General features: G+C 45.3%; 1 protein-coding gene across 1 annotated transcript in view; it reads right to left on the bottom strand.

The window, feature by feature from the left end:
* Nucleotides 1–26,659, bottom strand: part of LOC148042474 (vomeronasal type-2 receptor 26-like) — a 34,061-nt gene extending 7,402 nt beyond the window's left edge. Inside the window, exons 1-5 of the mRNA XM_087702404.1 lie at nucleotides 26,433–26,659; nucleotides 25,702–25,990; nucleotides 15,669–16,463; nucleotides 5,615–5,827; nucleotides 4,900–5,026 (exon numbers count right to left, since the gene is read on the bottom strand). Of these exons, the coding sequence (XP_087558530.1) occupies nucleotides 4,900–5,026; nucleotides 5,615–5,827; nucleotides 15,669–16,463; nucleotides 25,702–25,990; nucleotides 26,433–26,659 (1,651 nt within the window). The remainder of the gene's footprint in view (nucleotides 1–4,899; nucleotides 5,027–5,614; nucleotides 5,828–15,668; nucleotides 16,464–25,701; nucleotides 25,991–26,432) is intronic.
* Between the last annotated feature and the right edge of the window lie 1,287 nt (nucleotides 26,660–27,946).

Here is a 27,946-nt window from a genome sequence, read left to right as displayed (position 1 = left end):
CTCGCGTGGCCGCATTCTGGACTAGCTGAAGTCTCCGGGTGCTCTTCAAGGGCAGCCCCATGTAGAGCACATTGCAGTATTCCAGCCTGGAGATCACAAGGGCTCGAGTGACTGTTGTGAGGGCCTCCCGATTCAGGTAGGGCCGCAACTGGTGCACCAGGCGAACCTGGGCAAATGCCCCCCTGGTCACAGCTGAAAGATGGTGGTCAAAACTCAGCTGTGGGTCCAGGAGGACTCCCAAGTTGCGGGCCCTTTCTGAGGGGTATAGGTTTTGTCCCCCCAGCCTGAGTGATGGTACGTTGGTCAAATTTTTGGGAGGAAAACACAACAGCCACTCGGTCTTGTCTGGGTTGAGTATCAGCTTGTTTGCTCTCATCCAGTCTTTAACGGCCTCAAGACCCCGGTTCATCACGTCCACCGCTTCATTGAGTTGGCACGGGGCGGACAGATACAACTGTGTATCGTCCGCATATTGGTGGTATTTTATCCCGTGCCTCCGAATGATCTCACCCAGCGGTTTCATGTATATGTTAAATAGTAGGGGGGATAAGACCGAACCCTGCGGCACCCCATAAGTTAGGGGCCTCAGGGACTATCTTTGCCCCCCCACCAACACCGACTGCGACCTGTCCGAGAGGTAGGAGGAGAACCACTGCAAAACAGTGCCGCCCACCCCTATCTCCCGCAGTCGTCGCAGAAGGATACCATGGTCGATGGTATCGAAAGCCGCTGAGAGGTCAAGGAGAACTAGGATGGAAGCACGGCCTCCATCCCTAGCTCTCCAGAGATCATCGGTCAATGCGACCAAAGCGGTTTCTGTGCTGTAACCGGGCCTGAAGCCAGACTGGAAGGGGTCAAGATAGTTAGCTTCCTCCAAGGTACGCTGAAGCTGGAGGGCCACCACCTTCTCAACAACCTTCCCCACAAAGGGGAGGTTGGAGACTGGACGGTAGTTATTAAGGACAGCTGGATCCAAGGACGGTTTCTTCAGGAGGGGTCTCACCACCGCTGTCTTAAGCGCGGTGGGGAAGTACCCCTCCCGAAGAGAGGCGGTAACAACTGCCTGGATCCAGCCTCGTGTCACCTCACTGCTGTTGGCAACCAGCCAGGAGGGACACGGGTCCAGTATACAGGTGGAGGCACTCACAGCTCGCATAGCCTTGTCCACATCCCCAGAGGCAACTTCCTGAAACTCAACCCAGAGATGGTTTGCCAAGTTTTCCCCTTGTGTCTCGGCTGGATCTGCTGGAGTGGAGTCCAGGTCCGATCGAAACCGGGCAACTTTGTCCGCCAAGAACTGGACATACTCCTCAGCCTTACCCTGTAAGGGGTCCCCCATCTCCCTCCTATTTAGGAGGGAGCGGGTTATCCTAAACAGGGCGGCTGGGCGGGACTCGACGGACGCTACCAAGGAGGCAATATATGTTCTTTTTGCTGTTCTTAGAGTCCGAATATACTCCTTGGTGCATGCTGTTAAAAGTGCCCGTTTCGACTCGGACCTATCGGACTTCCACGAGTGCTCTAGGCGTCTCCTCCGGCGCTTTATCTCCCGGAGCTCCTCAGTGAACCAAGGAGGCCGCTGACCCGGAGGGGCCGTAGTGGCGCAATCCGGTCTAGAGACCCCGAAGCTGCCGAGTGCCAGGCAGCGACGAGACCCACAGCTGACTTTTGGACCCACAGCTGACTTTTGAACACCATTTGTCAGCTGCGACCAGGGGGGCATTTGCCCAGGTTCGCCTGGTGCACCAGTTGCGCCCCTACCTGAACCAGGAGGCTCTCACAACAGTCACGCGTGCCCTTGTGACCTCTAGGCTGGAGTACTGCAATGTGCTCTACATGGGGCTGCCCTTGAAGAGTATTCGGCGACTTCAGCTAGTCCAGAATGCGGCCGCGCGAGCGATTGTGGGTGCACCTCGCTTCACCCACATAACACCTATCCTCCGCGAGCTGCACTGGCTACCTGTCGATCTCCGGGTACGCTTCAAGGTGCTACTTGTCACCCATAAAGCCCTTCATGGTAGTGGATCTGGGTACTTGAGAGACCGCCTACTGCCAATCACCTCCACTCGACCTATTAGATCCCATAGATTAGGCCTCCTCCGAGTCCCATCTGCTGGTCAATGTCAACTGGCAACCACGCGGAGGAGAGCCTTCTCGGTGGCAGCTCTGACCCTATGGAACGATCTCCCCGTGGAGATTTGTACCCTCACCACCCTCCAGACCTTCCGCACAGCCCTCAAAATCTGGCTATCCCGTCAGGCCTGGGGCTAAAGACTGTAACCCACCCGAATGGTATGAATGTTGTGTTTTTTAATGACGTACTGTCCTATGTGTTAAATGTTTGTCCCCCCCCCCCTTTTCGAGTTGTAAGCCACCCTGAGTCCCCCCAGGGAAAAGGGCGGCATATAAATAAACTTCTCAATTCTCAATTCTCAATTCCTTCCCCGGTAATGGCCTGCCCTAAAGTCCCCGCCATATCTGCCCCTCCCTGTTAAGACTGTAATGCTCCGGCCCACTCCCGTGTCCGTGGTCCCCCTACCCACCCCCATAACCCCTGCGTGCTCAGGCAGGCCCTTCGAATCAAACGTCCTGCGGCTGGGATTGACCCAGGCCCCCCTAATACTTCTGCAGAGCACTCAGTATAGAGGGTACCTGGGTAAGGCCCCAGCCTACTCAAACATACACAGTCACAGCACCATTCACTCCCCACTAACAATTTAAAAACACAGAGAGAATACAACAATAATAGGGGTTAAAAGTGGGCACATACAGCAACAGTCACATCATTCACACCTCACTCATAAAATGTGGAGGCTAAAGTTGCGCAATCTAGGATGGAACAAAGTGAGAAGGGGGAGGGGGAGAGGTACTCCGCTCCTCTCCCTTCCTATGGCAGTTAGTTGATAAGATAGTTACGAGCCCAGCTCCAATCCACTGAGGGTATACAGAGGGGGGGGTGGCGTTTCCCCCCCTCTGATAAGGTCAAAAGTCCCAAAAAGTCTAAATGGTTAAAAGGACTGCCAAGGATGTTGAATCCGGGTTGCCAAAGGTGTAGCAAAGCGTAGGGTCTGGGTGGCCGGAGTGGTGTCACTGGGGCAGCAAGAGGTAATGCTGATTGAGCCGGTATAGTTTGTTCATAGGTGTAAAACTCTGAGGGCTGCAGTTGTAGGCAGGGTGGATAAGTGCCAATTAAGAAGATGGTAAAGATGACAGAGCAACGACAAAGAAATGAAAAAGGCACCAATAGTGGCCACTGGGGGGAGTCCAAGCTCCCAGCACGCTGCCTCTCCAGAGTAATAGTGCCTGATGTAAGGTGACTCAGTAAATAGCAATAATACTGGTCAGCACAGCACTCCTGAGGCAGTGGCAGGAGCTGGTGGTACTGGCCGCCACAGAGGGCCCGTCGTTGAATTTCCAGAGTTCCAGTCCCAGTCCAAGCAGTCCCAGTCCAAGCAGGCAAATAGTCAGGCAGCGTAAAGCCCCGCAGGAACAGCGGCGAGATGGAAGAAAAACGCCGCGCCAGGATGCAGGGGGGGGGGAGTCAGCAGAGCTGCGGTGGGGACAGGAAACCAGTTCCTCTGTCTCCCAGTCCGGTCCAAGCATCTCTCCTGGGCTCCCCACCCCCTCTTCGGGGCATAAACCAACCCCTCGGTGCTGCCCGGCCAGAGAAAAAATTCGGCACCTCTCAAAGCAGCGGGGCCGAAGCCGCCGCCTCTCGTACAGAGCCGCCGCCGCCGCTTCCCAGCTGTTCCAAAGGGCCGACGAGAGAAACCACGCCGGGGGAGGTAACGCCGTCCCAGAGCCGCTCAAGGGCAGCCCCCTCCTCAAACAGCCCCCTCCCTGGAGAGCCCGAACATTGGCGCCCCACAGGAACCCCTCAGTTACCATATCAAGGGTCCTGGCCGCCAAGACTGGTCTCTTATTGTCTTCTAGTAATCGGAGCGATGAGGCTCGGCAGCCATTCCCGTTCTCACGCATGCACAGATGTTTTATTTTTCATTAAAAATAACATAAGAAGGATGTAATTTTTTTGAGGTATATGAAGTTGAGGAAAGTCCTAGGATGTTAATTATTTCTGGTGTAATGTGTAATGTAATTCATAGGAAGCTGCATTATTATAGGTTAATAATGAATCATATAATCTTTTTATAGAAATATTTAGAGTCCTGCCACATGGCAATTAATATACTGGACTTAGAGGATACCTAAAGTATCTTGTAACATCTGGAAGCAATATGGAATTCAGGAGAAATTTCCTAACAGTGACAACAATTAACCAGTGGAACAGCTGGCCTCCAGAAGTTGTGGGTGCTTCAACATTGGATGTTTTTAAGAAGAGACTGGACAGTCACTTGTCTGAAATGGTATCAGGTCTCCTGCTTGAGCAGGGGGTAGCATTAGAAGACCTCCAAGGTCCTTTCCAGCTCTACTCTGATTGATTGATTGATCTACATGACTGGCAGAATATTTGTGCAATGAGTTGCCCCCATCACTATCCACAGCACCACATTATGGAACAGTGACACTTTTTCAGTGATCCTCAAGGGGAGGATCCAATATACAGTGAATTGCAAGGTCTTTCAGAAGGTGGACCTAAAACAATCCATCAAGTTTCAAAGAACTCAGATCTTCCTAGAAAGGTGAACTTAGCAACACATATCCAGACTAGAAAGCAGGAGAGACGTTTCCTCTGCTATTAGTAAAGCTTGCCCAGTCTGCCACCCCCTCCTCCCAACCCCTCCTTCAAAGACTTTTTGATTTCCTTCCATTTAGATAAGAAATTGTGCAAGTTAAAAATTAAAAAAAGGTGAGCTTGTGTCTTTTAACTTGCACTTTCATGAAAATGTTCTGGATGGATCCACTTCCACAAAGCCTCCCATTTTCCTCAGTGTGACCCACCTTCCTGAGTGGAGAAGGTCCCCTCCGGACAAGGAACGCAGTCATAGCAGCAAACTGGCTCTCCTTTTCGAGCCCTCTTGACAAATCCAGGATGACAATTTTCTGCACAGTTGGACTGAGGCAGGAACTGAGCAGAAAAATGAAGAATGCCAAAGAAAATGTGTTAGTAGTCAACATTCATGGAAAATAGAGATAGACACTGACATTAGCCAAATAGCCTCTGGTCTTCATGTAAGTAAATATGAAATCCCTGACTACTACTAAGAAGATGCAGGAGGTATAACTAACTACTGGCAGATTCTTCATTTAGTTCCTCCCTTTTGCTTTTGGCATTTAACATTACAATAAAGGACTTTTCCAATTAATAAAGTCAGCAGAGATGGAATTGAAAAAAGATTTACATATGATGATATATTAAAACTGAGAATAAAATTTATTGTAAAAGATTTAGGAAATTTCTATTCCATTAGATTTTTCAATAAAGAATAAAACTGTGATGAAGAAAGAAATCTCTGACCAGTAAGATCTTGAAAGATTTCCATAAAACATGGCAAAGCCCCTCCACTCACTGTAGGTCCCGTCTGTTGAAGAACTACAATCAGATAACACCAACTGGCATGGGATGCCAACCACCCTGGAGACTCTCGGCTTTGCCCACTTGAAATGGGACCTCAGGCTTTGGGAAACAGAGAAAAGACACCAAAATTTATCTCACCTTATTGAGCAACTTTAGCCGTGAAAGAGCATCTTGTTTGATAGAAAATCTCTGTCTTATAAAATACCCCAGAGTCTTTTCAACAACATCCTTTTTGGGGAGAACCAAGCAGCTGTCAATGGTCAGATCTGCTGTTATCTCTCCATTTTGGTCCAAGTATAGTTTAAAATTAGAAATATTCCAAAATTCATTCTTCTCCAGAAAGGGATGAAACTAGAATGGGAACATCCAAGAATTTGAAAAGCAGAAAACTTTTTTTCTTATCCCACATTGAATCTTTCTTCTACAATTGTCTAATCCCCAAATATGGTTAAATAGGATAGAAATACTGCCATTATCTTCATAAGTGAATGAAAAAGTTTGAGAAAAAATTGTCAATCATTTAGTGACAAAATATAAAGAAAATATAATCGACACAATTCCTCAATTATAGGGAACATTCTAGAGCAAATGGCAAATAAAATGAATAGAGAAAAAAAAGATGATCCATAAACTCTTTGAAAACAACAGGTTTTCCAGAAAACATGGGTTGATCAAGAAGAAAGTTGTCAGGCTAACCTTCTCTCTGGTCATCCTGATGGAAAACTTCTCTAAATGTGCTAATTGTACTTGATTGTAATACGACATTATTATTATTTTTTGCAAATCTGTAAGAACAAATCTCCCACCAGCTCTTTTCTCAGTCTGAAAAGTTAGTGAGGATCCTGAGTTTTTTTTCTCTCCCATTATGCAGCTGCAGGATTCTCCCCTCTTATCTGTTCCTTCCCTAGGCAGCCTCTCTTCCCCTCATCCCAAAAATCATTCTCACACATCATTGCTCTTCCTAAATAGATTATGGGAACTCAGGTGATAGAACTGGATTTCAGTAAGGGACTCAGAAATAATTTTGCGATAGGATTAGAAACCTGAGGGGTGGATGGTATGATAACTAAGTGGATAAAAACTGTCTTCGAAATGATACTCAAATAATTTTTAACCCTTTTTAATCTTTCTTATGAAACCTAAAAGTGATGGATACAAATTTGCCTTTGGTCATCAATTATTCTATGTTGCCATTAATACGGTAATGAATAGGATCTTAGAATAAGCTAATTTGATGTGATTTAAAGAATATAAAGTCTTTCAACTTAGGAGCCTTATTTGAAACTTCATTTTAAAAGTTTGATAAAATAACAATGGTTTTAAATCAAGTTAAAGGCGATAATTAGAAGCAAGCAACAATTGTTGAATCGGATGGATTGGATGGATGGACTGGAACTTAACTTGCTGCTGGCATCCCTGAAGGAGGAGTCTGGTTTGAAGGGAGGCTGCTTGGAGATGGCTGGAGATGCCAAAGTGGACAGAACGAATGACTGATGAAATGGATTATTTCAAGAAGATTGAGGGAGATTGGGGAATGGACTTGCCATATTTAACTGGAAAACAAGTCTTAAGAGTTTTGTTTGTATTTGTATTTGTATTTATTTGTCTTGTATGCCGCCCACTCCCGAAGGACTCCGGGCGGCTCACAATAGACAATGGAAGGGGAAATAACTAGACAAAGACAACACTTTAAAAAAAAACGCAACATTCACAATTTTCGTGGGGCTGGATGTTTCACAAGCCCCCCAGCCTGCTGGAACAGCCAGGACTTGGTGGCTTTGCGGAAGGCCGGGAGGGTAGTAAGGGTCCGGATCTCCACGGGGCAGTCATTACCGAGGGCTGGAGCTGCAACAGAGAAGGCTCTCCCCCGGGGAGTCGCCAGCCGACATTGGCTGGCGGATGGAATCGGGAGGAGACCTAACCTGTGAGATCTAATCGGTCTATGGGAGATAATCGGCAGGAGGCGGTCTCTCAGGTACCCAGGTTCGATGCCATGTATAGGTAGCGACCAGCACCTTGAAGCAGATCCGGAGACTAATGGGTAGCAAGTGCAGCTCACGGAGGATAGGTGTGACGTGGGTGTACCTGGGTGCACCCAAAATCGCTCGCGCGTCTGCATTCTGGACTAACTGAAGTCTTTGAACACTCTTCAAGGGCAGCCCCATGTAGAGCGTGTTACAATAATCCAGTCTTGAGGTCACAAGGGCGTGAATGACTGTCTGAAGGGCCTCCCGATCCAGGTAGGGTCACAATTGGTGCACCACGCGAACCTGGACAAAGGTCCCCCTGGTCACAGCCGACAAATGGTGTTCTAAAGTCAGCTGGGGATCCAGGAGGACTCCCAAATTGCGAACCCTCTCTGAGGGGCGTATAATTTCACCCCCCAGCCTGAGAGATGGAATAATTGCCCAATCTTTGCGAGGGAACATCAGAAGCCACTCGGTCTTGTCTGGATTGAGTGCCAACTTGTTTGCTCCCATCCGGACCCTAACAGCCTCCAGGCACTGGCACATCACTTCTACTGCTTCGCTGAGTTGGCACCGGGCAGACAGATACAACTGCGTATCGTCTGCGTATTGGTGGTACTTAATCCCGTGCCGGCGTATGATCTCACCCAGCGGCTTCATGTAGATGTTAAATAGGAGGGGGGACAGGACCAAACCCTGTGGCACCCCATAGTTGAGGGGCCTTGGGGTCGATCTCTGCCCTCCGACCAACACCGACTGCGACCTGTCCGAGAAGTAGGAGGAGAACCACCGAAGGACAGTGCCTCCCACTCCCACCTCTCGCAACCGTCGCAGAAGGATAACATGGTCGATGGTATCAAAGGCTGCTGAGAGGTCAAGGAGCACAAGGATAGAGGGGTGACCCCTATCCCTGGCCCGCCAGAGATCATCGATCAGCGCGACCAAAGCAGTTTCCATGCTGTAATCAGGCCTGAAGCCCGACTGAAAGGAGTCTAGGTAATCGGTTTCATCCAAGGACCGTCGGAGTTGAGAGGCCACCACTTTCTCAACAACCTTCCCAACAAAGGTCCTGTTTGCATTTACAGGACATCCTGTAACTTTGGGGAATGGAAAGCAGTTGTTGGGAAAGATTCTAATTACAATTTTGAGGAAATGTATTTTTATTATAAGAATCAAACAAAGATGTTTAACCCTGGACAGATTATGGATGGATCAGAGTTAATGATTGTGTTGGTCTGTGGTAGAAATTTTCTGTGAGTTAAATAGAATAGCAGATAACCGACAATTTTGAAGTTTTGAAATTTAACTTTATTGTTGGATTGCCTGTTAACTATGTTTTTTATATACAGCAGATAGATGACAAGTCCAGTAGATATATAGTTTATAATTGTGGGCCTATTTTGCAAGTGGGAGAAACTATTATTGCTGTATTGTATTCAATTGGGGAGACAATATGCATGTCTTTAACTGTTTTTAATGTTTTATCTAGCTTTGTTTTGTCTTTGTAATAGTTTTATTTTCCAAAACTTGTATTTTACTTTTTTGAATAAAATAAAATATAATAAGAGGAATATCAAGTTTCCAGAAACAATATTTATGATTAGCACACAGAGAAGTGTTTGTAAGTAAAAAGCAATAGAAAAGTATCTGATTTTTATCTACTAGGACTTGACTAACAATAGAGTCTCATATAAGAACATTAATGATTCCCTCCCCCACATGTTTTTCCCACTCCGCCCGCCCCCCATGCCTCCAGGGCGCTTCTTCACCTGTTTTCTCTGAGGACATCGCGGTGGCTTGGAAAGTCAGAGGGTGAATTTTGGTGGGAGCGGAGTGATGGGGTGGGGAAAGAGACCTGAGAGATGGGAGGGAGGATTTCTGCATCAGCAGCCCCCTTTCCAAAGGCGCCCTCCTCTCTCTCCCTCTCTCTCTCTCCCCAAGAGAACCACGTGGTCCTGGCTTGTGAAGATGCGGTTTGCCAATTATGGAGCGGGGAGGAAACAGAGCAAATTAAAGGAACAGGCGACTCTCCTCCGTTAGATTGGGCTCAAACCGCCTCTTGTTTTTCCGCTCCCCCCCATCCTTTTCCAGCTAGGTTGTCGGAGGGTCAGACTCTGCGTTTGGTGCTGCCACGACACACACACACACACACACACACACACACACACACACCCGCACGGTTGGCAAACTCACAAGCCCCAGCTTTCCCCAAGCTGCAGCTGATCTGAAGCAGTTTTGCCTTCAAAATGCACATCACGATCCTTTATTAACAGGAGTTTCAAGTACAAATCCATTCAGACCACAGAAAGTCTGTTCTTTTCTCTGATTTAATCTAACAACTTTTCCTAGCTGTTTATGTTGAATATGGAAATGAAACAAGATGGCTTGGAGCCTGTACAGAAACTTTGTATTAATGTGCCACTTTGAGCTTGTAAGATTGCTATTGTTTCAAACCCCCCTTAAAATCTACTTCTCTAACAAGCTGTATGCTTTCCTGTCCGAAGGTTGTTGCTTCACTCGGCCCGGAAGGCACTTTAAAAAATAAAACACACACACACACACACATGGACACAATAAAAACAAATTACAATTACATTACAAATAAATTGAATTCCTCCCCCCTGCCCCGTCCCTCTGACCCACATACCTTTCAGCTGCGCCAAAATTCCAGATTTGGTCTAGCCAGGCTCCAGGGCCAGTCAGGCTAGGATAGTGGCTCCTAGAGTCACCACGTGCCCTCTTCAGGAGGAGGCCAGAGAACTATGGGCCTCATTTGCATACTATTTTTTTGCTTTTTAACCCTTGCGTAACTGTTAAAAGGCGAAAAATTCCTTAGGAAAAGGAGGCCCATAGTTCTCTGGCCTCCCCCTACAGTTAGCACTAAGCAGACTCCAAGTCACTGTGAGTTGGACTCTGGTAGCAACTAGCTTGGCTTTAATTATTTAAAAAAAATCTTTAAAATTCTTTCTTTTTCTTCAGGAAACTGGTGAGGCCCCGCCTCCCCTGCCTCTAGTGAGTGCATGTCCCTGCCATGGAAAGAAGGCAAATGCAGCCATAAGAATCTAAGGAAGTGAACGTTCTGGTTTGGGGAGACCCCAACTCAAGGACCAGGTCCCCTTGCAGGCATCACATGTGGAGGAGAATTTGCAGAAAATCTACGTGAACTTCAGGGAAGGAGAATGAAGCCAAGGAAGAGTTGAAAGGAGCTGCTTTTAGCCTTGAGGAAAGACAGCAAGGAGAAGAGCTGAAGATCAAGAGGAGTCTGGGAGCCCCCTTTCCAATTGAAACAATCTCTCGGTTGGGGAAGGGAGGATACAGCCAGTGGTGGGATTCAGACGGTCCGGCCCGGTACGAGTGAACCGATAGTAAAAGTTCTGCCTGGCCATGTCTCTCCCCATCACTACTTGCCTCGCAGGACTTGGCTGGGGCCTTAGACTCATTGCTGCAGCTGCTGCTTGGCTCCCTTGCCTCGACCACGTGGCCACGCAGCCCAGCCTATTTGCCTGCCTTTGCCGTGGCCTCCTGCTCGTCTTGGTCTGCTCCCGAATGTCCACCTCAGGCTGCTCCCGACCACTCCAGCACCGGCCATTCTTCATCTTTTCCCTCTTTCCTTTCTCTTTTCCTTTTTCCTTCCCTTCCTATTCCCTCCGTTTTTCATCCTTTCCTTCTTTCCCATTTCCTTTCCTTTCCCTCCCCTTCCCCCCTCCCTTCCCTTCCCCTTTCTTTCTTTCTTTCTTTCTTTCTTTCTTTCTTTCTTTCTTTCTTTCTTTCTTTCTTTCTTTCTTTCTTTCTTTCTTCCTTCCTTCCTTCCTTCCTTGGGGTCTGAGGGAGAGTCAGGGGACCCCTTTCCTCCTTGACCCCCTCCCCAACATCTGCTCTGATGGCAATTATGGCTAAAAGGCCTTTGGAAGCTGGGGCTACCCTCTCCCCTCCCCCTCCCCATTGCAGAAACTCTTCTTGCTGCAGAATTGGGATCTTTCAGAACTTCTTCTCCTGCCCCCCCCCCCATCCTCTCCCCTGCACAGTCTCAGTTGCTGCTTGGAGGGGGGGAGATTTCTGGTTTTGTAGGGCTGAGAGGAAAAGGGGAAGGATGAACAGGCCCTCCAAGGCTGCCCACCCCTTTGCGTTTCTGCAACCAATGCGGAGTTCAGAATGATGCTTCTCCCAAAGAAGTTCTGGGGAACTCAACCCCCCCCCTCCTGCTGCCCCTTCCAGAGCCCAGAAAACTCCCAGGCAAAGCAGCGCCGCCTCCCTCTCAGGAGTGGGGGAGAGAATGGATGGGAGGAAAGAAAAACTTGGGAAGAGGGAGGGAGATCCAGAGGAAAGGGGGAGAGGCCCTCACCCTGTTTCCGCCTCCTGCCAGGCGACCCACACAAGGTTGAAAAGCTTCTGATTCCTCACTCTCTTTTTCTTTTTTTCCCACCCCCCCCTCTCTCTCTCACACACACACACACAGACTCACACTCTTATCCCTGCAAGTCCCCTTCTCTGCCTGCTCCAGAGAGAGAAGTTTGCCTGCGCACAAGAGGCACCGATCGAAGCGCATCCCAGTAAGTTAATCAGCCGGGCTTTCCTGGGATGCGAGCGATGCTGCCGGGCGCTTGGAAAGGACTTTGGCCACCACTAAAATCAAACAATGAGGGGAGCCACAGAGCTGGTTGCAAGAGTGTGTGCGAGTGTGTGTGTCTGTGTGTGTGTGTGTGTGTGTGTGTGTGTGTGTGTAAAATGGGTGGTTTCATCCAAAGGAGTTTTTGTTTCAGGTGGATCTCCTAGCTTTGGAAGGAGGAAAGGAAGGGGTAGAAAGAGAGAGAAAGAAGAAAGAATTGGAAAAAGATAGAAAAGGAAAACAAAGAAATGGAAAGAGAGAAAGAAAAGGGGGTGTTAGAAGGAAGGAAAAGAAAGAACGAGAGGGAGCGAGGAGGAAGTGAATGAGATATAGTTGGGTGGATGGGTCAATAGATACATGGAGGGAGGGAAAGAGAGAAAATGAGAGGAAGGAAGGACACAAACCATGGCTTCAGAAGACTCTTTCAAACAGCACAACAATGTTTGAAAGGGCTGGAAGGGATCTCAGAGGTCATTTTCTAGTCCAACCCCTGGTCTAGTAGGGTCAGAAGGGTCCTTGGAAGCCATCTAGTCCAACCCCCTGCCACATGGCCACGCAGCCCAGCCTGTTTGCCTGTCTTTGCCGTGGCCTCCTTAATCAGCCGGGCTTTCCTGGGATGCGAGTGATGCTTCCGGGCGCTTGGAAAGGACTTCGGCCACCGGCTCAGCACTAAAATCAAGCAATGAGGGGAGCCACAGAGCTGGTTGGAAGAGTGTCTGTCTCTGTGTGTGTGTGTGTAAAATGGGTGGTTTCATCCAAAGAAGTTTTTGTTTCAGGTGGATCTCCCAGCTTTGGAAGGAGGAAAGGAAGGGGTAGAAAGAGAGAGAAAGAGAGAGACAAAAGAAAAGGAAAAAGAAAGAAAAGGGAAAGAAAGGAAAGGAGAGAGGGAGAGAAAGAGGGAGTTATGGAGAAAGGGAAAGAAAGAAAGAGAGAGAGGGAGGAGGAAGTGAATGAGATATAGTTGGATGGATGGGTCAATACATGGAGGGAGGGAGGGAGAGAGAGAAAATGAGAGGAAGGAAGGACACAAACCATGGCTTCAGAAGACTCTTTCAAACAGCACAACAATGTTTGAAAAGGCTCGAAGGGATCTCGGAGGTCATTTTCTAGTCCAATCCCTGCTCTAGTAGGGTCAGAAGGGACCTTGGATGCCATCTAGTCCAACCCTCTGCTTCAGCTGGAGACCTTATATCCTCTGGATTATTTTGGTGCCTCTAACAGAGAGGAAAATTGCCAGAAAAGGGAAGGAGTTTACTAGGACAAGGCTGCCATGCAGAGGAAGGCGGTGACAATCCTTGATTTATGACAATTGAGCCCAACATTTTGGTTGCTAAGCAAGAGCGTTGTTAAGTGAGCTTTGCCACATTTTACTCAATCCATGACATCTCCTGGCTCTAACAGTCATGTGCAGGCTAGGGAAGAACATCTGAAGGCCTGTGTAATGTTCTAATGTGCAGAAGTGATAGTTAGTGATGACGTGAGTGATGTCAAGTTGGCCACGCCCACCCAATCACATGACCACCAAGCGATGCCCACCCAGTCACAAGACCACCAAGCCACACCCACCCAATCACATGACCACCAAGCCATGCCCACAGAACCAGTAGTAAAACTATTTGAATCCCACCACTGGATAGAACGCTCTTCCAATAACTGATTCCTGATACACATGAGTGTAAGATCCGCTCACTCTTATTCCAGAGTGTCAGACTTGGAAAAAGTGAATTCAGTTACAAGAGAGGTAATGAATGAGAGAAAAAATATGATAAAAGGCTGAGCTGTTTTAGAGCTGAGCCAGTAAAGAAGAGAAGTTCAGTCTCCTCTTCATGGATCATCTGAGAACAAAGACTGAGCAGCCATCAGTCAGAGAAGCTTGAACTGGGATTCCTGCAGAGAGGAGGGGTTGGGCTAGATGGTCTCAGGGTCTCCTCCAAATTTATAAAGGTTGTCATGCCACAACATTTACTGTATTTTTCAGAGTATAAGATTCACCGGAGTATAAGACGCACCAAGGTTTTGAAGAGGTAATTTTTTTGAAAAAGTAGGTAGGTAGGTAGAGGGAGAGAAAAAGAGAGAAATACAGTAGGAAGGTAGGGAGAGAGAGAGAGTAGTTAGGTAGGGAGGTAGATAAAAGGATAGAGAGAGAGGGAAATAGAGAGAGATGTAGAGATAGAGAAATACAGTAGGTAGGTAGGGAGAGTGAAAGAGAGAGTAGTTAGGTAGGGAGGTAGATAAAAGGATAGAGAGAGAGAGAAATAGATATATATATATATATATAAAGATAGAGAAATACAGTAGGTAGGTAGGGATAGAGAGAGGGGGGTAGGTAGGTAGAGGGATAGAGAGAGAGAGAAATAAAAAGAGATAGAGAAATAGAGTAGGGAGGGAGGGAGAGAAAGATGTTTCCAGGTGTATTTATCCATGTGCTGGAGAAGGAAATCGCTGACAATCTGCAGCACCTAAGACTTTGTTTCTGCTGACACAGCACTTGATCAATGTAATTCTCATCAACCAGTTAAAGAGCTTTCCAACAGGAGAAAAAAAAGTTTTTACACTCTGAAAACATCCCCCAAACAGCTCGTTTTTGTGAAAACGCCCCCCCCTTTAAAAAAGTCATGAATAGCCTTGGGGGGGGGGCTTGCAGAGTGCTCCTGATGGGGGGGAATGAGCAAAAAATGGCCCTTTTTCTCAAAAACAAGCCCATTCTTGTCAGAAATATTGTATGCATAGCCTTATGGAGGCTTATAGAGTGCTGCTGGGGGTTGGGGGGGCAAAAATGGTCCATTTTTTGCTCATTACTGCCCTCCCCAGCCCCCAGGAGCTCTCTGAAAGCCTCCATAAGGGTTTGCATGGCCATTTTGGTGAAGGGGGCGGGGCTTCGGGAGGCAAAAAATCCTGTATTGGATGTATAAGATGCACCCAGTTTTTCAGCCTCTTTTTTGAGGGAAAAAGGTGTGTCTTATATTCTGAAAAATACGGTAACTATTGTGCTGTTGTTGCTCTAGCCCCACCTAGTGGCCGGGGGCAGATAAGCCTAACTCTAAGGTCTGAAGCCAGACTCCATTTTCTGTCAGCCTTTGGAGAAGACGGAAGCAGCCGTTGTGACCGAGACCCCTGGTCATCCGGAGACGGCCTCCGCCCCTCACATGAAGCATCGCTGGAGAGGTTCCAGATGCTTCTTTGCTGGCTGTTAGTTAATGCTGCCTATCTCGTCTTTCTAGTTGATTTCCACTCTTTGCATCTCCTCAGTTTCACCTGCCCTCTTCTCCCAATAAAGCATCCAGATCCACACCAGGCTCCCTTTCATTGGAGGAGAATAGGGGGGCTTAGCTGCCTGTCCAGCTGCACACAGACCCACCTGCAATGGGGACAGAAGGAAGGTGGAATTCCACCAGGCTAATCACAAACCCACAAATAAGGGGATTTAGTTTGAAAAGAATACAGCATTTTCCAATTAGCAGTGCTAAATATAAAAATGCCATGGTATCTACTCTTTGGAACCATTAATTCCCTGAGTAATTAAATTGGCCAGATCTGTTGAGATGGTTCCCCTCCTTCTCCTCTGGATTCCTCCTCCAAAGGATCTAAGATTAATGGATCCATATCGGGATCCCCTTACCTGCCACGGCTGCAGCCTTGGAGACCCCGAGATCTTTTCTCCCTCCTTCCTTCCCCTCCTCAATCTGGAGGAATATGCAGCATTCAGGGCCTGGGCCAGAGTCTTTGCGAGACTGTAATGGTTGTAGTCATTTGGGCCCCTTTTTCTGTCCCTTTTCCTCTGGGTCTCCAGTGGGGCTTTCTGGGTGCATCTTCTGCGGCCTTTGACAGAAAAGACATTCTTTGAAAGAGAACAATGAAAATAATGATCTTGAAACTTTTCTTCTACAAAGAAAAAGGGTTTAAAGGCAGAATCTTTTGGCCTTTCTTTTGCCAGATAACCAAAGTTCCAAAGACTATGGATGTATTTGAGAAGCCTCCGTTTGTTTATTCTGTACCCTTTAAAGCTTGTGAGGATCCAGACTTTCCCCTCAATGGGTCCTGGGAGATGCATAAAAGTTAAATGGAAAGGAAGAATTCTGTCCCAAATATATTCATATTCCATGAAGTGAACAAAGACGTTGACTTGTCTCCACTTAGAGAGGGAATCCCTGAGGGCTGCTGTATGTCCAGTTGTTGAGAACAGTTGTGATATAACCACACAAATTCCATTCCTGACAAGCACAGGAGGAAAAGTCCTCATGAAATTCTCTCCCTTTTCTGTGTCTGAAGCAAAGAGGCCAATCAGGGTCCATCTGAAGTGGAGGAGCAGTTGGACAATTGCTGGGTACTGGAATCCTTCTTTGGGGAACATGTGGTGGTAAAAGGGGAATTTGCTTTTATCACTCAGAGCCTCTGAAGCGATTGTATCACTGATCTGGAAAAGGAATTGAAAGGATTAGAGCCGTGATGGGGAACCTATGGCATGCAGAGCCTCCTCTCCCGGCACACCAGCCACTCCAGCCCAGCTCCACTAGCATCCACATGCAGGCGCACCTCCTGCCAGCCAGCTGGTTTTCTGGCCTTTGTGGGGGGCCAGGACGGGGGACGCGTGAGTATGCAGTGTGTGTGTGTGTGTGTGTGTGTGTGTGTGTGTGTGTGTGTGTGTGTGCTCACATTGTGCAGGAAACTCCGGTGGGCTGGAATGAATGGTCTGGGCCTCCAGTGCTTTCTCCTCAGTTGGAGGCTTCCTTCAGTCTTAAAACAGTTGCAGGGGTTTTATTTTTTATTTTTTGCTTTGAGGTTGGTACAGGAGGCTCTCCAGGGCCAAAATGTGGTGCAGAAAGCGCAGGGTTTTTCCCCCCATTTTAGCCCTGGAAAGCCTCTTGCACCAACCTGGGAGCAAAGAAAAAACCCTGCAACTGTTTGAAGGCTGAAGGAAGTCTCCAACTGAGCAAGGAAGCACTGGGGGGGGGGGAGGCCATCCACACTCACTTCCAGCCCACCAGAGTTTTCTGTCCCAGTGCAGAAATGAGAGCCTGTCCTGTGGAGCCCACTGCCACTTGGGCAACGACACGAAGAAGAAGAGGAGGAGGAGAATGGGGAGGATTTGCAGGAGCCGGTAGGGAGCAGGTCAGGTGGGGCTGGCTGGCTGGGGAGGGGGCAATCATGGTGCTTAGGTGGCAGCAGCCTCCATGCCCCAACTGTGCCAGGGTGGAAATGAGAGGCCCTGCTTGAATGGGGATGAAAGTACAAACACAACCTGCCTCCCTGCTCATCTGTCGCCCACAGCATTGGCAGCAGTTTGGGTGCCCTGGCTGAAGCACACTTTCTCTGACACACACACAAAGACACACACACACACACACACACAGAGAGACGGATTGCTCTCTTATCCTCCCTGTCTCTGTTCTTAAATGCTAAAGCTGTTGCACATAAAAAAACAGAGGAGCTCTGATCAACTACCAGAGCCATCATTTTGACAGTTTTGCTGTCCTGTCGTCTGTCCCCATGAAATGCAAGCATGGAATAAACTGAGCCTGGTTTGTTCTCAGTCTTTTCAGTGGCCACAAACTACTAGCAAAAGTGCCATTTGATCACAAGGCAAGGAATGTTTCCCCTTTTGCATTGGAGCATCCCAGTCGGGACAGGAAAGACAAAGAAAAATAAGGAAAGAGGGGAAGAGAGCAAGGAAGCAAAAAGAGGGAAAGAGGGGAAGGAAGAATGAAGAGGGCAGCTAACAGAAGGGAAGGAAGGAGATTATAATGAGAGAGTGAAAGTGTGAGGTTAATCTTGCTTTAGCACTTGATCTCCTGCAGCCCTGCTGCCTTTGACCAACCCCTTGTCCCCTCCTCCTGACCTCTCCTGGTGGTCTCCCATCATATCATTGAGGATGCTTGGTTACAAAGCTAGGTCTCATAAGGAGAGAGAGTGGGCCTCCCTCTGACCCACATACTTTGCCCTCCTGCACACACCATGGGCAACCAAGGAGAGTGAGCACAGCAGCAGTGAGAGCAGCCCACCATGGCCTCCAAAATCAACCACAATGGGGCCCTCAATGAAATTGAGTTTGACACCCCTGGACTAACAGATGACCTGAGTGCTGCATGTGTTGCTCTCAAACTTCCAAAGTCTGAGTCAAGGTGAGAAAAATTATCAGTGTGCATCAACAGCAAAGGTCACATTAATCAAAAGCACGTCAAATGCAAACGTTTACCTTTCAACAAAAAGGTGTTTGTATCATTGAAAGTGCTTTTATTGTGGGGGGGGGGTTCAGAGAAAAGACATTAATCACCTATGAGTTGTTTTCTAAACTAAAACCTCATTATTCAGGTTAAATTGTCGTGTTGGCAATCCGAGATAAGCAAGTGGGTTTTGGGTTGCGGTTTGGGCATTCGGTCTCTAAAAGGTTTGCCATCACTGGATTAGAGCATACACAGAGTGTAACCTAATTCAGCTTTTGTTAAATTGCTGGTGAGAGACGCTCCATTGTAACCTAAAGTGCCAACTGCATGGATAAAACTTCTAGGCCAGCAATGGCAAATCTTTTTTGTCTCAACTCCCATAAGCGGGGGAGCGCAGGGGGTTCGTGTGCGGGCGTGCTGCACCCATAATGCAATGTGTGACACCTCCCCCCCAACGTGCATGCGTGCATAACAGCTGCGACCCACCTTTTTTGAAGGCTTTTTTCACCCTCCCCAGGCGCCAGAGGTTTTATAGGAGCCTGGGGAGGGTGAAAACAGCCTCCCCCACCTCCCTGGAGGCCCTCTGGAGGCTTCAGGAGCTTCTCTGAAGCCTCGGGAGGACTAAAAACGACCCTATGAGCAAATGGAAGTGACATCCGGTTTGCTCATAGGGCCAGTTTAAGCCCTTCGGAGCCTTCAGGAGCACTCAGGAGGCTTCCCTGATGGCTCCGGTGGACGAAAAACGACCCTACAAGAAAACCATAAGTCACTTCCAGTTTGCTCGTAGGGTCATTTTTAGTCCTCCCAAGGCTTCAGGGAAGCCCCCTGAATGTCCCTGAAGGCTCCGGAGGGCTTAAACCTGCCCTACGAGCGAACCGGAAGTCTGTTCCCAAGCATCCAGTTTGCCCTTAGGGCCCTTTTTTTGGACTCTGGTGGCTTCAGGGACTCGGGGGGGGGGGTCTGTTTTCGCCCTCCTCAGGCTCCTATAAAGCCTCTGGAGCCTAGGGAGGGCGAAAAATGGCTTTTGAAAAGGCTGAACTGAAATGGCATGCGTGCCTGCCAGGTAACAGGGCAACACTTCGCGTGCCCTGACAAATGGCTCCATGTGCCACCTGTGTCACGCGTGCCATGGGTTCGCCATCCTGGTTCTAGGCGAATTGCCAACCTTAGCCTAGCAAAGTAACGTCTTGTGAAAAGTAAAATGTGGATTCTGCAAGGAGCCTTGTTTGTAACTTAAAATGTAAATTCTGCATTCCCTAACAAAACTCTGAGTTATACGCCAGAAAATGTATTTCTTTTCCCTTCTTTCTGAACAGAACTTTTTTATTTTTCTTTAAAAAAAACACAAATATGTCATCATTTGTCAATCATTAAGACATTGAAGTACAATTTTTTTTTGTTGTGTGTACCCCTCCCTCCCTCCACCCCCCCACCCCCCCTCCTCCTTCCCCCCCCCCCCCCCCCGACTTCCCAGAACCCATACACGGTATGGATTTTTAACTAACACAGTCTAAAATCTATTGAGAAAAAAGAAATAAAGAAATTAATGACATTCTAGATTGACCTTAGCTTCTTCTTACTGAACTGACTTTTAACAGTTTAAATCATTTCTGATCTTAAGCATAGGCTAACTGGAATTTCTTAGTCCCGTATTTATTTTGTATATAGTCAATCCATTTTTTCCAGTCTCGTTTATATATCTCATTTGAATGATCTTTGAGATATGCCGATATTTTAGCCATTTCAGCTAAGTTTGTTACTTTCAATGTCCATTCTTGGATTGTAGGCAAGTCTTCCTTCTTCCAATATTGCGCCACCAACAGTCTTGCTGCAGTTATCAGGTGCAGAATCAAATTGGTCTCTACCACTGTAAGGTCAGTACATATACCTAGTAAAAATAACTGAGGACTAAACTTTATCCTTCTTTTAAAAACATTTTGCATGACCCACCATATTTTTATCCAAAATGCCTTAACCTTTTGGCAGGTCCACCATATATGATAATATGTAGCATCGAGAGAACCACACCTCCAACATTTAGGCTGTACATTCGGATACATAGAAGCCAACTTTTTAGGATCTAAATGCCATCTATAGAACATCTTGTAAAAATTTTCTCTCAGATTTTGAGCTTGTGTAAATTTCACATTTCTTACCCAGATCCTTTCCCATGTATCCAACATTATTGGTTCCTCAATATTTTGAGCCCATTTTATCATACAATCTTTAACTAATTCTGTTTCCGAATCCATCTGTATCAATACATTATATATCCTCTTTATATGCATTAAGCTTTGATCTCTTATTTGTTTAAACAGATTATCCTCAACTTGAATAAAACCAATTTTTTTATCTATTTTCCACCTAGCCTGTAATTGCCCATACTGGAACCATGTTTGAACTACCTTCTCCTCTTTTAATACCTCTAAAGATTTTAATTGTAATACCCCCCTTTCCGAGGTAAGAAGCTGTCTGTAAGTAATTCTGTCCTGTTTTTGTGCTGTATTCATATTTTCAATTGCGTGTCTAGGAATTGCCCACATGGGTATCTTGTCATTTAATTTATATTGGTATTTCTTCCAAACCCGCAATAAAGCATTTCTTAAAATATGACTTTTAAAGTTCTTATCCAATTTTTTGTTGAATAACAGGTAAGCATGCCAACCAAATACCAGATCGTGTCTGTATGCTATGCCAAAGTGGTTCATAATTATGCTTATATAATTTCCCATTTGAAGTTAAAATGTTAACTCCAAGATATTTGACTTTTTTAACTACCTCACATCCTAGCATCACTCCTAATTCTTCCTTTTGTTTAATATTCATATTTATAGCTAATATTTTGGTTTTTCCTAAGTTTATTTTAAAGCCCGACACTTGACCATATTGATTAATCGTATTCATTAAAACCATACTGGATTCCTGCGGTTGTTCCAATATTATGACCAAATCATCCGCAAAAGCGCGGACTCTATATTCTTGCTGCCTAATCTTGATCCCTTTTAAACCATCCAAGCCCCGTATTTTATTCAACAATACTTCCAAAGTTATAATAAACAATAATGGGGACAAAGGACAGCCCTGTCTTGTACCTTTTCCAATTTGAAAAGAGACTGTTAAACTTCCATTGACTATGATTTGTGCTGTTTGCTGTTGGTATATTGCTTTAATTGACTGTAAAAAATTATCTCCTATCTGCATTTTTTGCAGTATCTTCAACAGAAATTGCCAGTTAACTCGATCAAAGGCCTTCTCAGCATCCAAAAATATAAACGCAGCAGGGATCTGGTTGTTCTTTCCCAAATATTCTAATGCATTAATAATTAATCTAACATTACTTTTCATCTGTCTCCCTTGTATAAAACCTGTTTGGTCCGTATGTATCAATTGTTGAGTGACCAACATTAACCTATTTGCTAATATTTTAGTAAAAATTACTTTCAGTAATGAAATAGGTCTATAATTTTTGGGTTGAGTAGTATCTTGATCTTCTTTGGGTATCAAAGATATAAACGCTGTCTTCCAAGATGGAGGGACTTTACCTTCCGTTCGAATCGTCGAATCGTTCGAATCGAATGGTTTTTGAAAAGGCTGAACTGAAATGGCATGCGTGCCTGCCAGGTAACAGGGCAACACTTCGCGTGCCCTGACAAATGGCTCCATGTGCCACCTGTGTCACGCGTGCCATGGGTTCGCCATCCTGGTTCTAGGCGAATTGCCAACCTTAGCCTAGCAAAGTAACGTCTTGTGAAAAGTAAAATGTGGATTCTGCCAAGGAGCCTTGTTTGTAACTTAAAATGTAAGTTCTGCATTCCCTAACAAAGCTCTGAGTTATACGCCAGAAAATGTATTTCTTTTCCCTTCTAAAGTCCATTGTTTTCAGAGCACTGAGAAAAATCATGAAATTCACATGATATCAATTTATGTTTCTATAGCAATGACGTTCTGTGCAAGCTGTGTGAGCTGTAAGATGTTTGGAAAAGTTTTTCTCTCTCTGCCTGCTCTTGTAAGGCGGGAGACCAAAAGGTTGTCCAGTCTTTTGCTTTCTGCAGAAATAAAAGCTGATAATCTCTAGCCTCATCTTCAGAGTTTCACTAGACTTATCAGATTCTGAGCTGCATTCAAAAACCTTCCACAATGAAGAATGCTGTCTTATATTTGAGGTCAGATCAAGTCCACAATATTAGATTTTAATAAATCCAATCTTGTTCTCATGAAAGCATTAGAATAATTTGTTAATTAGACATTGTTTAAAATATTAAAGACAGAATATTAGCAAGATTGTATAATAAAAGCAGAAAATAATAAATTAATTAAAAAACTATAAACAATGTAAATCATATTACTGTATCTCACCCCTACAATTTATTGCAATAAGATTAACGTGTGCAAATGCCAACTGAAGTATTCTATTCCAATAAATGGCCTACTATAATTTTTCAGGATTGCTGCATATTTTAATGCTTAAATGGCCCAGATTCTTTGTGGAGGAATCTTTTTAGCTTCTTCTCCAATTGTACAAGAAACATGGAGACGTCAGTTCCTAATACAATTTGTCAGTTGTACAATACAAGATTGGACTTCAATTGAAGTTTTCTCTGTTCTAACAGCCACAATTTTCTGAGTCTGTCAGTTTCCATAGATTAAATTTTATGCCAACATCCATATTTTCTAATTTTAGGCAAAGCAGAAATTGTGAAAATTCCCAAATCAGCTCTGAGGGGCAGCAGCTGGAGTCCTTTTGTCCACCCCAAGATACTCCTCAGCGGCTGGGATTCGGTTGGTTCTGCTGGTGGTTTCTCTCTGAAGCCCCAAACATCAGATTGATGTAAGAACATGGGGGAAACCTTGGCCTCACATACTTCAATAATTGGGGCTGAGGAAGCTGGAGAGCTATGAGGTTTTCTTTTAAGCACCACTTTCACTCATGTCTTTGATCTAACTGAGCTCCTTTGATGATGAGGGAGCCAAGATTCAGTCTCAGAGAAAACTACCCCAGGTAAGGAAAGGTCTTACTTGCTCCATTGGCTGACCATCTATGGCTAGGATGTCATTTCCCAAAGGCCATAACTTTTGAGTTTGATTTATTAAGTATCAGATAATTATTGTGAGAAAAGAACCCAAGTCTTCCTCACAGGGTATATAATCCAATGTGTAAGTATGATAATATCACAGTGTAAATCAGCATATTCCAATAGGTATTTAGCCTGCTAAACATATGTACCTATAACATAACTTATAGCCAAATAAAAGGGTTGGAAAGGACTTTTGAGTTCTTCTGGTCCAACCTTCTGCTCATGAAGGAGACCCTATTCCAGGGGTCCTCAAACTACGGCCCACAGGCCAGATATAGCCCACCGAAGCCATTAATCTGGCCCACGTGGGACCATGAGGCTGCCCCGCCCAAATCACCCCGCCCACCCTCCAGCCCCCACCCACCAGCTGAGTGCAGGCCTTCCTTTCGCAAGCCCCACGGAGTGAAGCTGTAAAGCAAGACCAAAGTTTTTGGCTGGCAGAGTGTTTCTGGGGACTGGGGAAGCCAAAAACGGGATGCACAGAGGCCCCAGGAGGGGGAAATGGCGCCCTCTGCCTCAGCTTCTTAACTCGGGCTGAGTGGAACGCAGAGCCATGTCACCTGGCATGTGCGGCCTTGCCCGTTGCTCTTCCGGGTTTCTGGTGCACACGTGTGTGCAACAATCAGCTGGCCTCTGTGTTTACAGTAGTGCCAGGAAGTGGAAGAGCTGGTGTTCCAGTTTCTGCGAGTGCATGCACACCAGCCGGCTGATTGTCATGTGGGTGCATGCTAGAAACCGGAAGAGGAGCTGCCTGGTACATATGTACGCACTGGCATGTACACTGTGCAACTCCTCTTCCAGATCGCGTCCCTGACAAGAGCCCTTGGTGCTGAAAAGGTTCTCCGTCCATGCACTATTCCAAGGGTGGTTTTTCCATGACATTATAAAGCGGTACCAATACTTCACATGATTTGGATTCTCTCCTTCTGTTGATGCAGCCTAGGATTGCAATGGCTTTTTTTTGGCTGCTGTAACACATTTTTGGCTCACATTTGAGAGATTGTCCACTAAGATTCCAAAATCCCTCTCACAGTTCCTTTTATTGAGCCAGGTTTCACCTAACCTCTACCTGTACATTTGGTTTTTCTAGCCTCAGTGTAAGATTTTACTTTTCTCTACCTTGAATTTCCTTTTGCTAGATAGGCCCAGGGTTCAAGTCTATCTAGATCCATCTGGATCTTCAGCCTATCTTCTGGGCTGTTAGCTATTCCTGGCAGTTTAGTGTCATCTGTAAATTTGATGAGTTCCCCATCTATCCCTCATCCAAATCATTGATGAAGATGTTGAAGAGTACTGGGCCTAAAATGGAACATTGGGGTCCCTCACTGCTTGTTTCCCTCCATGCAGACCTAGTTCCATTGAGGACCACAGGCTGAGTCCATCTGGGGGTGATGCTGTCTATCCCATATATTTTTAGCTTTCGAAGAAGTAGATGGTGGTTTACTTTGTCAAAGCCTTTCTAAAATCCAAGTACTGTATACTATGTGCACTGCATTTCACTGGTCCACTAATTTAGTAATTTTTGTCAAAAAATGAAATAACATTTATTTATGATCTGTGTTTGGATCCTTCATTTGTTGAAGTAAGTTGTCAATATCTAGACTGATTAACAAGGGTTCAAATATGCATCCTTCCCTTCCTCCTTGGTAAGTATCAATCCTTCTTCTCATGGCTCCATTGAGCCCAAACCTCCCTCTTAAACAAGGACCTGGAGAAAGAGCTTGGATCAGGGCCAACAGGCTGAGTTCCATTTCGAGGGCAATCAATTTCCTATATAATATTTCTCTGTTAATTATGACAAATGCACTAACATCTAGAAAGCCAGCAAACTGTGTTTTAGTTTGCTGATATAGATAAGAGATTTTAAGACAAATTGTTAGCAATATTAGATTATTGACATGCAATATTTATTATAAAATCTATATAGCTGTTCACTACCTAAAACCTTCTGGTTCTTCTGCAAGGAATACATTTTTCTCAAGTTTAACTAAGAGGATCATGGCATAAAGTTTAGCCACAATATCTCCTAGTCAGTTTGGCCTATAATTGCTAGACTTCTTTTTATTCCACTTTTTAATCAGATAAAATGCTACTATTGCTGACTTCAATCCGACTGGATATTGTAGAACTTTTTTATATGTGAAAATGAAGATGCCAATAGAGACCCAAACAACCAGGGATATTTTTTGATCAATCAAATAGTTGGTAGAATGTCTTTTCCAGGGAATGAATTGCTTGCATTTCAGGCCTTTTATGATTAATCTCAACATGAACATAAAGGGGTAAAATATTGACATTTTTGCTAATATGGAGAAAAGCAGCTCTTGGATTCCATGGAGAAGACATGATTGCATCTATTGCTCACCCACCACCACCCACCACCCACTTTACCAGATGGAGAAAAACCCACACAAACCTGTGGGACTTTGTAGGTGCCTCCTAATGTTGACGTCTGGACGGAGATTTCCCTGGTAGCTCCATCAAGAAGAGCCAGAAGGTTCTCCTTCCTTCCACAGCTGTAGTTGGGGACATTGGCTTCTCCAGTGGAGAGAATGTCCAGCAAGGCATCTGAAGTGCGGAAAGTGCTCAAATAGTTGTCATGGATGTTGTAGCCCAGTGTGAGATTGTGCAGGAGCTGGGAATTCTTGTTGACCATTTGAATGTTGAAAATGTATATTAAGGCATCTGAAAAACCATAAACATCCCTATTGTAAAAAAAATGTTATTACAATGGGCAGCAACAAATACTTTTTAAAAATATATAAGCCTCCAAAAGCCTACTGAACTTTAAGTCAACATTGATCCAAAAGCAATGATCAGTTATACAAATATGGAAATGGGCTGAGGTACGACAACTACAACTGGTTCCACCACTACTTTAGATAAAATTCATTTATTCAAGTGATAAATTAAGGATTGAACTGAGAGAGGAAAATAATCTGCAGCCCTTTCAGCTTTTTTTTCAGGCCTATTTTTCGATTTGAGTTTCTTTCACAAAATCAGACAAAAGAGAGAAGCCAAGGAAATCAAAATCATTGAGGAAATTAGACACAATCCCCAATATAGGAATAAACGAAAAATAAAAACAGAAAAGAAGGAGAGTGTTAGAATGGAGGGAGTGCAACTCTATCACCCTGAATGACTTACGGATCACGAAAAACAAACTGAAGAGAAGGAGCCACGTTGAAAAGCAAGTTTGTATGCAATATTTCCCTTCCAGTGGAGACTATACTGATGAGATGGTCTCCTGGGCTGTAAAAGCTCTGTGGTAGTTTTCCATCCTGGTGCTCCAAACTCTGCGGGCATTTCATTCCCAGCTTCCCAGAAACTGGATGGAACAAAAGCAGCATCAGAAGCAGAAGCAGGAGGTCCATCATTCATGGGGCGAATCAATCAATCCCCTTCCTGTTTCTAAAGAAGAATTAGAAGAATTCAAAGAAGTCTCACAAGGTGGAATATGATCCAGTGTCTTTCCTGATTCAAACACAGAGAAACACTCAGCTTCATCTGGAAAGGAGAGAGATGTACATTCAAGAGCACAGACCTTGCCTGTCCCAAAACTCCCTATTTCTCTGCCCAAAGTCTCCCCTGGAGGATTTGGCCAAAGAGCAGAGCTGAAACTTTTATCATAATTCTCCCTCTCAGGAGGGATCCCTGGATAATTCAACCAGTTCTTGGATTATAAAATTGTTGGAAATTCTCTGGAGGGAAATGAAAGGGAAATAATCCCTATGTGATTCATAATAATAGGGGCAGATATCGAATTAAAGCCATCATCTAGAATTGAGAGATTTGGGGTCTCCATGCTTGAAACTGAGCCCAGAGGGAATACACATCACCTGTGGCTGAAGAAACAAATACATCTGAGATTTGTTGGCATAGTAATAAAAGACAAAACTCCAGGGACCAGTTAATGGCAGAACATAACACAGAACTGAAATAGTTGGCAGCTGAGTTGGAACCAAAATGTTCTTTATTTTGAAAGCTAATGCTCAAGGGCACCACACAAAAGGGCTGATACTATAGCATGGCCTGTCTCCCAGAACAAAATCAACTTTATTGAAAAACTAGTTACCAGAATTTTGCAGAGTTAAAAAAAATGAGAGAGAGGGAGGGGGGGAGAGGTTAGAAAAAATGAAATCAGGGCTGCCTCTCACCCCATGGAATGAACACAGGAAGGAAGGAAGGAGAGGGGGAGGGGGGAGAAAAGTTAAAAGAAATGAGTGAAAAGATGTCAAAATCAAGGCATGAAGTAAGGATACCTTAGGAGATAAATGCCTCTTTGCTGATGTTATGATATTACTCTTATAGTTTCAACTTGGGTTGTTGAGAAGAGTTGCTTCCTACTGTGCTAATAATTGTTTTAAAATTAATAAATGAAAGTCAACAGTTAGGGTGTTTGGAAAATAACATCATAGCCATTGATGGCTATTTGATGGTGAGTCAATAGAGTGAATTAACATTTTTCCTTATTTAGAGTACTTTTCTCCAGAACTGAAAGTTCACTCACTCTTGTTCAATGAAGCGCTTTTAGAGCAGGGGACTCAGTGAATTTGCTGCTTAAATTTTAAAAACCATCCAGCTTCCTTAGCCCAATATATTAAAGTCTTTATTTCCAAGCTCCAATATCAAACTATAGTTAAGATAGTTCATGCTTAGTA

The sequence above is a fragment of the Thamnophis sirtalis genome, unplaced genomic scaffold, assembly GCF_051295495.1.
Source record: "Thamnophis sirtalis isolate CommonGarterSnake01/CBP01778 unplaced genomic scaffold, rThaSir2_p1.2 scaffold_15, whole genome shotgun sequence".
Classification (NCBI taxonomy): Eukaryota; Metazoa; Chordata; class Lepidosauria; order Squamata; family Natricidae; genus Thamnophis; species Thamnophis sirtalis.
The sequence above is the reverse complement of the archived record's forward strand: the minus strand, read 5'-3'. Positions and strand labels throughout refer to the sequence as shown.